We start from the raw sequence: 17,881 nt of genomic DNA, 5'->3' as shown, positions 1-17,881 counted from the left end.
TCCATTGCAACACACGACGGATGTATTGAATTATAAAATAATAATATTAATATATAATTAAATATAAATAATATTGATATTAATACTTAAAATAAATGATAATATAAATTATAATTAGGTATTTTTAAATATCCAAGTAGGTGACTTTGACGAGAGGTAAACGCTTATGTAAACAGATGAACTCGAGACTTATTGCCAAATGACCAATTGGAGTACAGACACAACGCATGAATAACGTGCGCACTTGATAATGAATGGACGTGGATGTGTCTAATATGAATCTTCATAATTCAATATGTCATGTGTTGTAATGGATGTATTTAATGCACTTGTGTGCAATAAAGATATGTTTTCTGAATTCTGGTGCCTGCAATTTTTCATCACTTTTGTGTGGACCATCATTCTTAACTGTCATCATTTTTGTTGCTACTCCTGACTTGTCAGTCTTCCATTAACACTAGATTTAGTGGAAGATTTAAAAGGAATAATATTTTGACCCCCAGACAAGATGACTGCAAAAAGAAAGAGCTATTCCGTTGAGTAGAAGAAATAGTAGAGGTCTTCTGGGGCAAGAATCTTACAGCTTTCTGCAGAGAAGTTGAATCTCTGAATGGATTTCCATTCACTGTCACTGAAAATGGTGAGCAAAGTACGATAACCTCAGTCAACAGGTGTAGTCACACAACAGCCTAGCCAACTGTCCCTTCATGTCTTTCCTTAAGGAAAGAAGAGTTTGTGAGATTGTGCCTTTCTGGCACTCTGTTCCATCCTTGTGTTTACACCTTATGTCTCTCTGTCTGGTCCCCAAAAGATGGTTTGCAGCCAAAGACGGGTAAGATATCTCACGGGAGATACAACCTAAGCCAGGCAGAACCGAGTGGGGACCCCAAATGAGCTGCCTTGGACAGGTATGGGAAAGGGCCTTGCCTCCCCTTTCCCCTGTTTGGGAAAGTCTATTGCCAGCTCTGGCTTTCCCTTTGCACCTGTTTCCACTTCTCTCAACGGAGTTGTTACAATGTGAAAGACATGATCCTGGAAAGGTACATGCTTTAAGTAAAAACATCCTGGGAACTTGTGCTTCCGCTGTTTAAAGACAAAGGGTGATTGGAATAAACATTTTCTGTTATGAAGTCTGAGCCTCACAGTGTAAGAAACAATGTTGCTTTCTTGTAGTTGTAGACCTATTAATAAAAACCTCCAGCCAGCTTTATTCTGGGCTCCCGTCCTCTGAGACTGAGAGACCACTGGCCTTCGGAGAGATTTACCTGCATTAAGTCTCTGTTTGTTTCTTGCTTAAAAACTTAACCCAAACCGCCCCTTCTCGCATCCTCACTGCCCTTGTTGCACGGGACGCGACAAACAGGTGGACGAGGGAAATTCTAGAAGCACAAGTGTGGATCAGGTCAGCAACCATTATTTCCTGAGCTGGAAGACATCATATGTGAATGGATTGCTGACAGGAGAGCAAAGGCTTTGGTTGTGTGCAGGGTTGATATTCAAGCACTTGCCCTTGCAATGGCACCACAGTTAGAAATATCCCCAGAAGTCAGAATAGTGCTTACCCTTGATGAGGTTTCTGGGAGCTTCTAATGTGCTGTTGCACAATATGGGTGCTGGTTACACAGGTGTGTTGTTTGTGAAATTGTATCAAACCACACATATGTGTACTTTTTTTATTTGTGTAGTATAACTTTAAAGAGCACTACAATGAAAACAGAAAAGGCTAGAAGGAGACATGATAATGGAAGAAGGGTGTACAGAAATTTTATGTTTATCGGAATGCCTGTCCCCTGACAGGGCATTTGACTTTGTAAGCCTCACAAGGAACATGAAGCAGGTGAACAACTCACCTGGGAAGTCATTGTATGCACATCAGACTCCAGACATGTGCTTGTATCTTCTCTCCTATTTGTGCTTCTTTGTGATTCAAATCTAACTCTAAGGTATTTTTTTGTTCTTTCAATGTTTCTGACACTTGTGTCAAAGAATTGGGAAGCACTATGGAAGAGGAACTTTTAAAAAAATATAATAGTGATTGGGATGGTGTCTGTTTCATGCAGAAATCCTACAAAGTATTTTGCATAAATCTGAAATTTAATAAGCACAACCACGGTCTTGCAAAAGACTTTTACATTCTCCAGTATTCTTGGATATTGTCAATAATACATTGTGAAAAATGGTAAAAGGAATATGTTCTTAACATCCTTCCTGGCTGCTTTATTTCATAGTTTCTCAAATGTTGTAAATATGCCAAGTCTTTGATAACATCAGGAGGATTAGGTAAAGAATGACCCAATTATAAATCTAGGGTAAAAATATTAAAAATATGACTTTTGTTTGTTTTCAAATTGTTTTCCTGTTGAACTGGTCACAGATGTTTATTAAGTGTCACCAGTACCAGTCAGTGTTGCAGGCACTGGGCCTACAGGGATGAGCTAGACAGTTTCTGCCAAGGGTTTATGTTTTAGTAAAAGTAACAGACAAAAATCATAAAAACAAATACGTAAGAGAACTTCGGGTCTAAGAAGTGCTACAAATATGGTAAAATGGTTGATACATTAGAGCATGATGAGGGGAGGGTACCACTACAGTTAGTGGCCAGGAAAGGTCTCTGAGGAGGGGACACCTGAGGTGAGACCAATGATATGGGGGTGGGCAAACAAAAATGTGGGGGATGAGGCTTCTAAGAAGGAACTGAAAATTCAAATGAGATTGACATGTTCCTGGAACATGCTGGAAGTGTGGTAAAGGAGGAAGAGATGGAAAGTGCGGAGGACACGTGAGTGTAAAGGAGGAAGAGATGGAGGGTGTGGAGGACACGTGAGTGTCAGGGAGATGAGAATGGGTGGGAGGCCTCAGAGACCAGCAAAATTATGGAAGAAAGAACCAGAGTGAGTGAGCCTGAGGGAAGAGAGGTGCGGGTCACAGGTAGGGGTTTGAGGATGAGATTTCCGAGGAGGTACAGTTGGTAATGGCTGACTCTAGGGGATGGTCATGTAAATAAGGGCTGACATGTAGTAAAGGAATAGATTTCTGGAGCTGAGAAATCAACAGGTTATTTACAAGGATGTTGAAGAAATCAAGAATGATGACAAGAACAATAATGGAGAGGAAATGATGGCCCACATGCTGGTCTTCTATATGAGGGGCAGGGACCAGAGGGTGAGCAGATGACTGAAAGGAGCAGTACCTTGTTTCCCTGAAAATAAGACCTACCCAGACAATCAGGTCTAATGCGTCTTTTGGAGCAAAAATTAATATAAGAACCGATATTATATTACATTACATTGTATTATATTACATCACATCACATCACATCACATCACATCACATCACATCACATCACATCATATTATATTACATTATACCCGGTATTATTTTACATTAAAATAAGACTGGGTCTTATATTAATTTTTGCTTCAAAAGACGCATTAGAGCTGATTGTCTGGCTAGGTCTTATTTTGTGGGAAACACGGGTAGCAGGGGTTCAGTCTAAGGATATGCATTCAAAAGAAGTGTTCTTTTTAAATTGTGGCATATTTACATAATACAAAATTTATAGTTTTAACCATTTTAGTGTATAGTTCAGTGACATTAAGCACATTTACACTGTTGTACAAACATCACTACTATTCATCTTCAGAACTTTTTCATCTTCTCCAACTGAAACTCTATACCTGTTAAATCCTAACTCCCCATTGCCCCCTCCCCCCAACCCCTGGAAACCACCATTTTACTTTCTATCTCTATGAATTTGACTATTTCAGGTACCTCAAATAAGTGGAATCATATAATATTTGTCCTTTTGTGACTAGCTTATTTCACTTAGCATAATGTCTTCAAGATTCATCCATGTTGTGGCACGTGTTGGAACTTAAGAGGTAGGGTTTTTCAGAACAGACAGGAAGGAAATATTTGGAAGTGGCAACAGAGAGCAAAGAGACATCTACCTTCTAAGAATGAAAGGAAGTGGAGGAATTTCAACAGAAAAACGTCTCCAATTACCAGGGCTATGGGGGAAGCACTGTCCTCAAAGAGTAGCCAGATTTTAGTAAGAGATGAAAGGAAAAGGGACATTAAGAGACAATTGTGAAGAATTAGTGTGATTTGCTGACAGAGTGCCGGAGACCATAGTGGAATGGAGATAGAGAGGTATCCAATGAAATCAGATCTTGAGATGAGCATCCCTGAGGTGACCATGAAGTGACCAGGATCAGAGAAGCCTACCGGGAACATAAGGTTTATTTGGAGGAGTCCGGCAAGTCTGGGCTGGCCTTCTAGTCCACAGCTGGTACTAACAGAGAATCATTGAAAAATAATGAGCAGTTGATCAATAATTTTAGGACCCTGTAGTAGCCTATGTCATATAGGAAAGGGATCATAAGGTTTCAAGTCAGAGGTCCCCGTCCGTTCTGACATTGGTCACTTGTGAAGCCTGGACCAAATTACTTCAGTTTTCTAAGTCTCCATTTCTTCATTTATTCACTACCTTGAGGTTTGTTAAAAGTAGTAAATGAGAGAATGTACACAAAGGTCTCTGAAAACTATTAAGTGCTACTCCAATGCCGTTGTTACTATTTTAACTTAGTACTTATTGATGATATTTAATGTAAAAAATAAAATAAATGCTATGGGAAATCATTAAATTGTACTTTAAGATCATAAACAAATCAATCCTATACCTTTGTGTCTATGTTGAAACAGACAGGTCCCCACTTAGACACACGCAGACATCTGGCACCTCCACCATTCACAAACCTAGAAGTAAACTAAAATACCTCCAAATGTGTGAAAGCAGGGACAAAAATAGCTAAGAAAAGTTGAGCATGTAAAGACTAGAGAAGAGGGATGTAGATTTGTTAGCTTGTCAACCAGAGCAAAAGACTATTTTGCACTTTCACTTGGGAAGAATGAGGAACACTTCCTGGTTGACTGAGCTGGAAGAGTCTGGGTTCAGCCCTTACTTTTCCACCATTGGGCTCTGGACCTCAGCAATGGGCCACCTCCCTGGGCCTCAATTTTTTCATCTGCAAACTGAAGGAGCAAAATAACCACTAACCTTTTCTTTTAAGATGCTGTTATTACATGGGTGAGCCATGCAAACATGGCTAAGTGAAAAAAGCCAGATGTAAAAGGCCAAATATTGTATGATTCCATTTGTATGAAATGTCCAAAATAGACAACCTGTAGAAACAGAAAACAGATCAGTGGTTATTAGAGGCTGTGAAAGAAAAGGGCTTGGAGGGTGACAGAAACAGTGTCCGGTTTCTCCTTGCTATCATGAAAATATTCTAAAATGGATTATGGTGATAGTTACACACTCTAAATATACTAGAAGCTATGGAACTGTACACTTTAAAGGGGTGGACTGTATCTCAAAAAAATGGTTTTAAAATGCTGTTAATTTACTTTAAAGGCAGCATGATGGACTGGAACGCTGGAGATGAATTCACTTCTGTCCCTAACTTGGTGACTTTACATAAGTCATTTGCCTGCACTGGATTTCTGTTGGCCAAGTCATTTCCCCTTTCTGTTTTATAAAGTTAGTTTTAATTAGATATTGTTAATTTTGTTTGCTATGACAAAAGTATTCTATGACTTAAAGCTGAGACACATTAGAAAAGGAAAGAAAAATACACAAGGAAGAAGAAGAAAAAAAGATAAAAAAACAGTGGGGAATAGCAGCTGTGGTGGGAGCAGCAACCAACATGAGGACCGCAGGCATTGAGGTGATATGGAGGATACAAGAGCATCATATGGCCCTTGAGTGTAGTCAGTGTGGGGACAAAATGCCCAACTCCTGAACGAAATGCCACATCATAGCACAGAACTATGTATAGTTCTTAATATTTAGCAGAAATGTTAAAATGTGTATTTGAACTAAAGGTGCCACAAAAATGCTTTCCCTGCACATCACTTTCAGTCAGAAATTCAGATGAAGATACCAGTCTTATTACATCGCATTTCAGTGCACTTCGTTACAGACACAGGTTAGTGCAAAGATCAGGAATGCAAGCTTTCCTTGGTTAAAAGCACCTGAAGTGCACTTAGGCCAGACAATTATTATATTCATAGTCTTTCCTACATTCACCAGTGGGTTCCCAAAGTGCATCCAGAGAAACAGAAAGGCATAAAGCTTAACTCATTACATTTCATGTTTTATTTAACAGAGAAAACAATGAACAAGTACAATAAATGCCCCATCTGCCCTTACTGTGTTCAATCTGGTGCATATTCGTATCTATCTCTGGTTTTGAAATCTAAATAAACCTAGAGCTCAGAGGGTACTGTGTATTATGCATGCTTCAATATAACCCTAAGTATGTGAACTGTAATTTGGTGTGAATTTAAATCCTCTACAAATCCACACTTCTAAGAAAGTTCCTGAAGTTAGGGTGAAAGCAATAGAGCATTAACAGTGCAGCCAGTTTCTTCTTTAGTTCTGAAGTGATACAAGGAACATATCCTCCCAAGGAAAAAAAAAGATAGTGCACCTTCTGTGCTCCCATAATCCCCACCCATATTTCTAGATACACCCTGAATCTCCTTCAATACTAAGACAGGATCTGGGAACATCTGATATCCTCAGATACATTTCTGGAGGTAAGGGAGTTTCTTCGACCTAGAACAGTTCTCCAAATTAACAATGCAGAGAGAAATGCTGCATCATCATCATCATCATCATCATCATCATCATCATCATCATCATCACCACCACCACTGCTCCCTAGGCCAGCCAGGGAAGTTGCAGCTATGGGGAAGCAGGGAGTCACCTGGTGGTATAAAGGGAGGAGGTATTCCAGCCCTACTGAGGGAGGGGACTTCAAGGGCTGGCCTGGAGTGGACACTGTCAAGACCTTTCAGCAAACAGAGGCTCCTGTAATGACAAGAGCACATGTTACCTTTGCATCATGTGCCCAGACACACCTTGTACCTATCAGCCACTCTGCCATTCAGAAGGGCCTTTACAAAATAACTAAAAGTGGGCTGGTCATTCAGACACTGGGTCCCTGATGGAATTCCTACTGATGGAATGCAGTAGGAAGTGCAAGCCCCACCCAAAAATGGTCTGGTCAAGCCATTGAACCTAAGTCTGTTCAAGCCTTTGGATCTAACATCTAGTTTGCAGGAATTTAGGGAATAGAAGAACAAGTTAACATCATGAAGAAGTAAATACATTCAGGATGTAGGACAATCCATGGGGCAATAGATCCAGTTTCTTCCACAAGTTAGTACATGATAAAGATGGAGAGTAGAAGAAGCAGTTACATAAAGAGACTGAAGCGAAGGAATGTAATGTAGTTAGTGTTATGGACTGAATTGTGTCCCCCCAAATCCATATGTTGAAGTCTTAATCTTCAAACTTCAGAATATGACCGTATTTGGAGATTGGGTCTTTCAAGAGGTGATTAAGTTAAAAATGAGGCCATTAGAGTGGGGTTTGAATACAATCTGACTGACATCCTTATAAGAAGAGGAAATTTGGATGCACAAAAATACCTGGGATGTGCAAGCACAGAAAGATGACCATGTGAGCACACAGTGAGAAGACAGCTATCTATAAGCCATTGAGAGGGGCCTGAAGAGAAACCAGACCTGCTACATCTTGAACTTGAACTTCTAGCTTCCAGACTGTGAGAAAATAAAATTTCTGTTGCTTAAACCACCCAGTCTGTGGCATTTTGTTATGGCAGCCCTAGGAAACTAATATAGTTAGGTATTAAATGATGCTGGAATATTGTTAATTTTGTTGAGTATGACAAAAGTATTGTTGTTATTATATGGATATTATATTTTAAGTGTGCTTATCATAAGGTTATTGTCATGCAGGGTATCATGTGGGGTCTCTGGTCCTGCTCCCCACATAAGAACACAGGACATGGTGAGGCCAAAAAGGAACACCCACGGAGCAATAGATAGGGGAGTCATACCATTATATTCTCGCTGGCAGCTGGGTTAGAGACACAGGAAGCAGGAGCCACATGATCCGCAACCTGCTGACCACTTCTCTGCCAACCAACCAATCCCTTGCTAACTGCAATCCCCCGTGCTAACTGCAATCCGCGCTTGCCAGCCACCATATTCTTGCTAGCCCCCACTTGCTGCTAGCGTAGCCACAGCAGTTATATTAGTGGCCAATGGCTCACCGGTTACAGCTGATGGCCATCCAATCACAGTTGATGGCCATTTACTACCCGAGTGAGCACCTTTCCATGTGAGGCCGAGAGCCTGGAAACTGCACTCCTGGCTCTGTCCCCACAGTTATTATGTTTCTTAAAAGTGTTTTTATTTTATTTTAACTGTCTTTAATGAATCAAAGTTGTGATGATGCTTCCTATCATTGCCTTTAAATCATTAGCTGGAATTATGGAAACTCTCGTGGACAAGTCATTCTTGTTTGATCACAAGTGAGAGTAGGAACTCAGCCAGTGCTTCAGAAGCCCCCCTCCACTCTGGTCCAATCTACTGGGGCTCTCCTAACTCACTCAGTTTATGCTGCAAATCTTACAGAAATTAGGTCTGGATGAATATTTACTGGTTGAAGAACTTCTTTTCCACCAATTACAACAGATGGGTTATTAAATGTGTTAATGTACATGCAAAGTAAGGATAATAAAAACGTACAAAAAGGTGTGTTCATTAGTAACTAACTAGTTTTCTCTACTCCATCTAGGTCTGTCTAGGCAAATGTTTCCTTTTTATCTCTTTTCTCACAAATTCTACTTTTCCCCATAGAAAATTCTCCTTGATTCCTTAGCAGATAGTAGCATTGGCTCCTCAAACTTTGCCTTATGTTTATTATTAGTTAGAATTTTTGGTCTTGTGATGATGATCCTATTATAAATGATATAAAATAGCAAGCTCCCATCCTATTTAAAGCATTTAAGCTATAAGTAATTTGAATCCCTGAAAGCCTCTGGCATCTGAGCTTTTTTATATACAAAAACTTTGTGCATATTATTTCCCTCTTCATTAATGTATTTGGGGCTCGTTGATTGCATTAAGTTTCCTGTTATAATGAAATGCTGAATTTAAAATGGTGGATGCCAAAAGAAACCTTAAGTTAGATCCTTTGGTTTTATTTCTTATTGGAGATTATCTTTAATTGGATTATTGGTCTGTCTTTCTGATGTTTTTTTTTTTTTTTCCTTGGGAGTACACTATTTCTCTAAGAAATAACATTGTTATTGGTTAAACTGGTTAAACTTGGTTAAACTTCATATTTACTTTTATACAGATTATTCCCTGTAAGAACCTAGTAATACTCCACACTTACATTTAGGTTATAGATGAGAGGTAGGTAAACATTTTCTGTAAAGGACTAGAGAGTAAATACCTCCACTACTACTGTTCAACTCTGCCTCTATTAGTGCAAAAGCCGTCACATACATCAGTAAATGAGTGTGGCTATGTTCCACTATGTCCAATAAAACTTCATGGACACTGAAACTTGAATTTTGTAAAATGTCCATGGCCACGAAGTATTATTTTTTATCCCTTCCAACAATTAAAACAAGTAAAAGTCGAGCTTCTGTGTTGATGAGCACATGAAGGTTCTGGGAGGATGGTATAACCAGAGAGGACAGGGGAGCTCCATGCCCCTCCTCCCATACCTTGCCCTATGCATCTCCTCCATTTGTCTGTTGCTGAGTTACTGACCTCCCCCAGGGAAGAAGGAATCCTGCCAGCAGACTGCCTTTGATTTGAACTGCAATTCTTCCCAGAATCCCCAGCCTGGCCTACCCCATCAAGATATTGAATTTGTGACAATTATGTGAGCCAATTCCTCAAAACAAATCTCTCACTATAATTAATATGTGTGTATATATATATATACATGTGTGTATATATATATATATGTATATATATATATATGTATATATATATATATATATATATATATATATATATATATATATATATGCTATTCTTAGTGCACAGGCCATACAAAAACAGGCATTGGTCTGGATTTGGTCCATGTGCCTTAGTGTGCTGACCTCTATAATAAATATTATATACAGAAACTCTCAATAGATTATTTACAATTTTAGAAAATGAAGTACAGACTAGGATAGTGTCACGCAGGGTGTCCGGCGGGGTGGCCTGCGGGGTCTCTGTTCCCGCTCCCCACCCAAGAACGCAGGACACGGTAAGGCCAAAAAGGAACACCCCTGGAGCCATAAGTAGGGGAGTCAAACCAATATATTCTCGCTGGCGGCTGGGCTGGAGACACAGGAAGCAGGATCTACATAATCTGCCTAACAGCAGTCCGCGCTTGCCAGCCACCATCTTCTTGCTAGCCCCCATTCCTTTTTGCTAGCATAGCCACAGCTGTTATATTAGTGGCCAATGGCTTACGGGTTACAGCTGACGGCCAACTAGCCACAGCTGCTGGCCATCTGATCACAGTTGATGGCCATTTACTACCCGAGCCAGCACCTTTCTATTGTGAGGCCGAGAGCCTGGAAACTGTTTTTTTGGGGCTTTGTCCCCACAGATAGTAACATCTCACTGATGATGGTAAAGAATTTCCCACCATAGCCTCCTGAAAATTGAGTATACCACAGTACAGCAAGCTAAATATAATAAACAATCTAAGAAATTCACATTTCTTCCTATAGCCCACGCTAATTCCTTCATTTCAAAACACGTCAATCCAATTACGTACCTGTTGCCACATATGGAGCTCTCATTAACATCTCAGAGTTTTGGGTCTAAAACGGACACTTGAGACTCTGCTCCAGCCCCCTCTGTTTCTTCTCCAGTCTTCTCTAAGTCCATACATGGTGTCCACATTCTAAAAGTCACCTCAGGTCCTCTTACTGCATCTCATTAGCAAGTTTGCCGGATCTCCAGAGTGGATGTTGCTGGATGTGCTCAATTCTCTGTAACTCCATTGCCCCTCCAGCTCAATCTGTCACCATTTCTTGCCTGGATTGCTACAATGAGCCCTCAATCCATCCCCTTTTACTCCATTCCCCACAGAGTTCCCACTACAGTGACAGAGTGGATGTGGGGACAAAGCCCCAGAGAGCAGTATCCAGGTTCTTGGCCTCACATAGAAAGGTGCTGGCTCAGGTAGTAAATGGCCATCAACTGTGATTGGATGGCCATCAGCTGTGGCTAGTTGGCCGTCAGCTGTAACCAGTGAGCCATTGGCCACTAATATAACTGCCATGGCTACGCTAGCAGAAAATGGGGGCTCGCAAGAAGGTGGTGGCTGAGCTAGCAAGCAGAGCAGTGAGGGTTGTGGACAGTGTGGATCCAGCCTCCAGTGAGACTATAGTGCCACCAGCGAGAATATAGTAGTATGATTCCCCTATCTATGGCTCCGTGGGTGTTCCTTTTGGGCCTCACCACATCCTGCGTTCGTATGTGGGGAGCGGGACCAGAGACCCCACCTGACACCCTCCCTGACAGTGGAGTAGTTGCAATAGAGCCCATTATAGCCTACCATACCTAACATATTTACTGATTTAACAGAACCCAGATTTTGTTAGTCCATTGTGGCCTTCACTGTTAATCCATGACACTAGAACTAAATTTATTCTTTATCAGAGCCTGCTTTCTCCATTAACAATTTTCAGCTAATGCAGTTTCCTTTTTGTCTACATGAGCAAATGCAGTAGAAATCACACCTTACTCACGTTTAATTTGTGAAATTATTCTGTGGAGCAGATTGCAAGATCCCATTTTATCAACAGGGAAACTCAGACTCAGGGAGGTTGTGTGATATGCCCAACGTCTGAAAGTCAGCCCCCCAACAGACCTGAATCTAGATCAGTAACTCCACACTCAGGTCCATCTACCACCCCACGGTGCCTTGCTCTTCACAGCTGGGCACAGGCCACAATTAGACAGACTTGGGCTGCTGCTAATTAGAATGGACTAATAGAAACTCTCGTGCATCATCACCTTGGTTCCAATCTGAAAAGTGTTCTTGGGACCTGGGTTGACGGGATGTTTTTGTCTGCTTGTTCCTAGGTTGTGTGTGAGAGAATCTCTGTTCCTCGAGGTTTTAGTTTTCTACAAATTGCACCAAAATATCTACTAAATTTTGAAGAATTAAAATGTTTAATATACTGCAGCACAGCAAGCTACATATCATAAATAGCGTGAGGTATGCATTTTGTATTATTTGTAGGGAATTGTAACTATTTGATAATATTTGTGTGTGTGTGTATGTGATAACATAAGGCAGTTAGATACAGAGATTTGGGAAGAAAACCTCTACCCTAAAGGATAATAAAAAAAGCTCATAGAGACCTCGTTTCAATTAAAATATAATTATATGTAATCTCCTGATTCTGAAAATAAACTTGAAAAATTTTGACAAATATATGCCCTATCTACATTAGTATTTATAATTTTAACACCTTCATGATTTTGAATTTATTATTAAAAGATAAGAAAAAGAAATAAAGCCTTTTGTTTAGTTTGTGACATTTGTTTTACATGTGCAAGGTGAACTTTTCACTTTATTAGATAATTTTGCCTTGTCCTTACCTCTTTGTATCATTTCATTCACCCTCTTTTTACCCAAATTTATTCGACAAGTCTAGTCAGATGTTCAGATGTTTTTGTTAATAAGTACTTTGTTTTACCAAAAGAGCAGCACAGTCCAACATGTCATTTAAGGTGCCAGAAGGGACTTACTTTCTTCAGCAAAAATTTAGCTCTAGTGAGAATTTGATAAATTCCAGGTTGTTGCATAACTAGATCCCTTAATACTGTGCCTTGACTTAAATCTGCCCACAAACTGAAAGGAGTGTGGTCTTCTCAGAATATGGAGGTTAGACCAGTGAAACTGACTCTCATCACTCTAAAGAGGTAAAAACTGAGGTGTGTCTGTAGTCTCAGGGACACAAACCTGAAGCACGGTCCCACTCTGAAGAGGCCTAAGTGCTCTAAAAGCACTGAACTGCCTCCAATATTACTATTTAGAATAGAATCTTATATTTAGACTTATATTTAGAGTAGAATCTAATTGTTTCAATATACTAGTGCAGTCTTTTTTTTTTAATTTATTGGGGTGACAATTGTTAGTGAAATTACAAGGATTTCAGGTGTACAATTCTGTATTACATCATCTATAAATCCCATTGTGTGTTCACCACCCAGAGTCAGTTCTCCTTCCATCACCATATATTTGATTCCCCTTACTCTCATCTCCCACCCCGACCCCCTTACTCTCTGGTAACCACTAAACTATTGTCTTTGTCTATGAGTTCTTGTTTCTCATTTGTTTGTCTTGTTCTTTTGTTGTTTTTGGTGTCTATACCACATATCAGAGAAATCATAGGGTTCTCTGCTTTTTCTGTCTGACTTATTTCGCTTAGTATTATACTCTCAAGATCCATCCATGTTGTCACAAATGTTCCTATATTATCTTTCCTTACCGCCAAATAGTATTCCATTGTGTATATATATCACAACTTCTTTATCCATTCATCTATCGAAGGACATTTTGGTTGTTTCCATGTCTTCGCCACCATAAACAAAGCTGCAATGAACATTGGAGCACATGTGTCTTTATGTATAAATGATTTCAAATTTTTTGGGTAGATACCCAGGAGAGGGATTGCTGGGACATATGGTAATTCTACGTAATTTTTTGAGGAACCTCCACACTGCCTTCCATAACGGCTGTACCAGTCTGCATTCCCACCAACAGTTTATGAGGGTTCCTTTTTCTCCAGAGCCTCTCCAACACTTGTTACTATTTGTCTTGTTGATGATAGCCATTCTGACTGGGTGAGGTGATATCTTGTTGTGGTTTTTATTTGCATTTCACTGATGATTAGTGATATTGAGCATGTTTTCATATGTCTATTTGCCATTTGTATGTCCTCTTTGGAGAAATGTCTCTTCACGTCCTCTGCCTATTTTTCAATTGGGTTGTTTGTTTTTTTGTTGTTGAGCTTCATAAGTTCCTTGTTTATTTTGGATATTAGCCCCTTATCGGAGGCACTGTTTGCAAAAATCTCCTATTCAGTTGGTTGTCTCTTTATTTTGTTGATGGTTTCTTTTCCCGTGGAGAAGCTTTTAAGTTTCATATAGTCCCATTCGTTTATTTTAGCTTTTACTTCCATTGCCTTTGGAGTCAAATTCATAAAATGCTCTTTGAACCCAAAGTCCATAAGTTTAGTACCTATGTTTTCTTCTATGCAGTTTATTGTTTCATGTCTTATGGTTAAGTCTTTGATCCATTTTGAATTAATTTTGATACATGGTGACAGATAGCAGTCCAGTTTCATTCTTTTGCACGTGGCTATCCAATTCGCCCAGCACCATTTATTGAAAAGACTGTCTTTCCACCATTGTATGTTTTTAGCTTCTTTGTCAAAAATTATCTGTCCATATTTATGAGGATTTATTTCTGGGTTCTCAATTCTATTCCATGGGTCTATGTGTCTGTTTTTCTGCCAATACCATGCTGTTTTGATTATTGTAGCCCTGTAGTACAAGCTACAGTAAAGCAGTGTGATACCTCCAGCATTGTTCTTTTTTCTTAAGATTGCTTTGGCTATTCGGGTCCTTTGTTGTTCCAAACAAATTGGATGATTTTTTTGTTCTATTTCTTTAAAGAATGCCATTGGGATTTTGATGGGGATTGCATTAAATCTATATATTGCTGTGGGTAATATGGCCATTTTAACTATGTTGATTCTTCCAATCCATGAGCACGGAATGTCTTTCCATTTCTTTGTGTCTTCCTCAATTTCTTTCAAAAATGTCTTATTGTTTTCAGCATATAGGTCATTCACATCCTTGGTTAGGATTATTCCTAGGTATTTTTTTCTTTTTGCTGCAATTGCAAAGGGAATTGTTTTTCGTATTTCTTTTTCTGAGATTTCATGGTTAGTATATAGGCATGCAATGGACTTTTGTACGTTGATTTTGTAGCCAGCAACTTTACTGTATTCGTTGATTGTTTCTAACAGCTTTTTGGTGGAGTCTTTAGGGTTTTCTATATATAGCATCATGTCATCTGTAAAGAGTGATAATTTAACTTATTCATTCCCAATTTGGATGCCTTTTATTTCTTTCTCTTGCCTGATTGCTCTGGCAAGGACTTCCAACACTATTGTGAAAAGCAGAGGTGATAGGGGACAGCCCTGTCATGTTCCTGAACACAGAGCAAAGGCCTTCAGTTTTTCACCATTATTTGTGAGATTGGCTGAGGGCTTGTCATAGATGGCCTATATTATGTTATTTTCCTTGTATACCTATTTTGTTAAGTGTTTTAATCATTAATGGATGTTGTATCTTGTCAAATGCTTTTTCTGCATCAATTGATATAATGATATGATTTTTGTCCTTTATTTTGTTTATATGATGTATCACATTGATGGATTTGTGGATGTTGAACTGTCCTTGTGCCTCGGGGATGAACCCCACTTGGTCGTGATGAATAATATTTTTAATGCATTGTTGTATTTGATTTGCTAGAATTTTGTTTAGGATTTTTGCATCAGTATTCATCAGATATATTGGTCTGTAGTTTTTTTTGTTTGTGTGTTGTCCTTACCAGGTTTTGGTATCAGGATAATGCTGGCCTCATAAAATGAGTTAGGGAGTACTGTCTCTTTTTCAATTTTTTGGAAGACTTTGAGCAGGATTGGTATTAGATCCTCTTTGAAGGTTTGGTATAATTCACTGCTGAAGCCATCTGGTCCTGGACTTTTGCTTTTGGGAAGGTTTTGGATGACTGATTCAATTTCGTTACTGGTGGTCGGTCCATTTAGATTTTGTATTTCTTCATGGTTCACCCCTGGAACGCTATATGTTTCTAAGAACTTGTCCGTTTCTTCTAGGTTATTGAATTTGGTGGCATATAGTCCTTCATAGTATTTTTGCAGGATCCTTTGTATTTCTGTGGTGTCGTGATAACTTCCCCTTTTTCATTTCTGATTTTGTTAATTAGTGTCTTCTCTCTGTTTATCTTAGTGAGTCTAGCCAAGGGTTTGTCGATTTTGTTAATTTTTTCAAAGAACCACCTGTTTGTCACATTAATTTTTTCTATTGTCTTTTTGTTCTCTATTTCATTTAGTTCTGCTCTGATTTTTGTTATTTCCTTCCTTCTGCTGACCTTAGGTTTCGCTTGTTCTTTTTCTAGTACTTTAAGGTGTAACATGAGGTTATTTATTTGGGATTTTTCTTGTTTCTTGAGATAGGCCTGTAATGATATAAATTTTGCTCTTAAAACTGTGTTCGCTGCATCCCAAAAATTTTGGTAGGATTTATTTTCATTGTTATTTGTTGCTATGTATCTTTTGATCTCTCCTGTAATTTCTTCTTTGACCCAGTCGTTCTTTAAAAGTATGTTGTTTAATCTCAATGTATTTGTGTTTTTTCCTGCTTTCTTTTCGCAGTTGATATCCAATTTCAAAGCCTTGTGATCAGAGAATATGCTCGGTGTGATTTCAATCTTCTTAAATTTGCTGAGGCTGATTTTGTGTCCCAATATATGGTCTATCCTTGAGAATGTTCCATGTACACTCGAAAAGAATGAAACGTCTGATGTTTTAGGATGAAGTGCTCTATATATGTCAATTATGTCCATTTCATCTAATGTGTCATCTAGGGCTGCTATTTCATTATCTATTTTCTGTTTGGATGATCTATCCATAGCTGTCAATGATGCATTTAAGTCCCCTAGTATAAATTGTGTTTTGGTCAATTTCTCCCTTTAGTTCTGTTAGTAGTTGCTTGGTATATTTTGGTGCTCCCTCATTGGGGGCATAAATATTGATGACTGTTATGTCTTCTTGTTGTATAGTCCCCTTTACCATGATGAAATGTCCATCTTTGTCCCTTGTTATGTTTTTCACCCTGAAGTCTGTTTCATCTGATATCATTATGGCTACACCTGATTTTCTCTGGGTACCAATTGCTTGGAGTGTCAATTTCTACCCTTTCACTTTGAGTCTATGCTTGTCCATGTAGCTGTGATGTGTCTCTTGGAGACAACATATGGTTGGGTTTAGTTTTTTGACCCAATCTGCTACTCTGTGCCTTTTTATTGGGGAGTTCAGTCCATTAACATTTAGGGTGATTATTGATATGTGAGGATTTCCTGTCATTCTATCTTTAGTTTTCTGGTAAGTTTGTGTCTCCATTGTTTCTTTGCCTTTTGGTTGTTGTCTGTTATTTCGATGTGGTAGTATTCTATGATGTTTCCCTCTGTTTCTTCTTTTATTACAGTGTATATTTCAGTTCTGGATTTTTTTTGAGTGGTTACCCTTAAGTTTATGTAAAAGAAAGTTTGATATTTATAGTATTCCTTTTTCTTCAGCCCGTTTACTTTCTCCATTCCCATATTCCAGTTCAGGCCTTTACTCTCCCTGTTTTTATGTTTTCTGACAAATTGTCCCTGTTGATGGTCGTCGAATAGCCTCCTTTAGTATTTCTTGTAGTGCAGGTCGTGTATTAGAAAATTCCCTCAGCTTCTGTATGTCTGGAAAGGTCTTTATTCCTCCTTCATATTTAAAGGATATGTTTGCTGGATATATTATTCTTGGCTCATAATTTCTCTTTTTCAATAGTTTGAATATTTGGTTCCATTCCCTTCTGGCTTGTAGAGTTTCTGCTGAAAAATCTGATGATAATCTAATGGGCTTTCCTTTGTAGGTTACCGTCTTCTTTTCCCTGGCTGCTTTGAGAATTCTTTCTTTGTTGTTGATTTAGACAGTTTCAATACAATGTGCCTTGGAGAAGGCCTTTTGGGATTGAGGTAATTAGGTGTTGTATTTGCTTCTGGGGTTCGATGATTGAGTTGTGTCTACAAGTTTGGGAAGTTCTCATTGACAATTTGTTACAATATATTCTCTGTTCCCTTCTCTCTTTCATCTCCTTCTGGTATGACCATTATTCTTAT

The 17,881-nt window shown here is 38.9% G+C and overlaps 1 protein-coding gene across 6 annotated transcripts in view; it reads right to left on the bottom strand.

Annotated features, from left to right (window-relative positions):
- The window catches only part of RGS20 (regulator of G protein signaling 20), a 113,691-nt gene that overhangs the window by 81,866 nt on the left and 13,944 nt on the right, over positions 1 to 17,881 (bottom strand). The window contains exon 1 of one of the 6 annotated variants that reach the window (XM_081070998.1): positions 5,060 to 5,129. The exons of the other annotated variants lie outside the window; for them this stretch is intronic. Coding sequence (XP_080927124.1) covers positions 5,060 to 5,098 — 39 coding nt within the window. The 5' untranslated portion in view covers positions 5,099 to 5,129. Of the gene's footprint in view, positions 1 to 5,059; positions 5,130 to 17,881 lie in introns of those variants that run through there. 6 annotated transcript variants of the gene reach the window in all.

The sequence above is a fragment of the Rhinolophus hipposideros genome, assembly GCF_964194185.1.
Source record: "Rhinolophus hipposideros genome assembly, chromosome: 13".
NCBI classification, from domain to species: domain Eukaryota; kingdom Metazoa; phylum Chordata; class Mammalia; order Chiroptera; family Rhinolophidae; genus Rhinolophus; species Rhinolophus hipposideros.
This window is presented reverse-complemented; position numbering and strand designations above follow the sequence as displayed.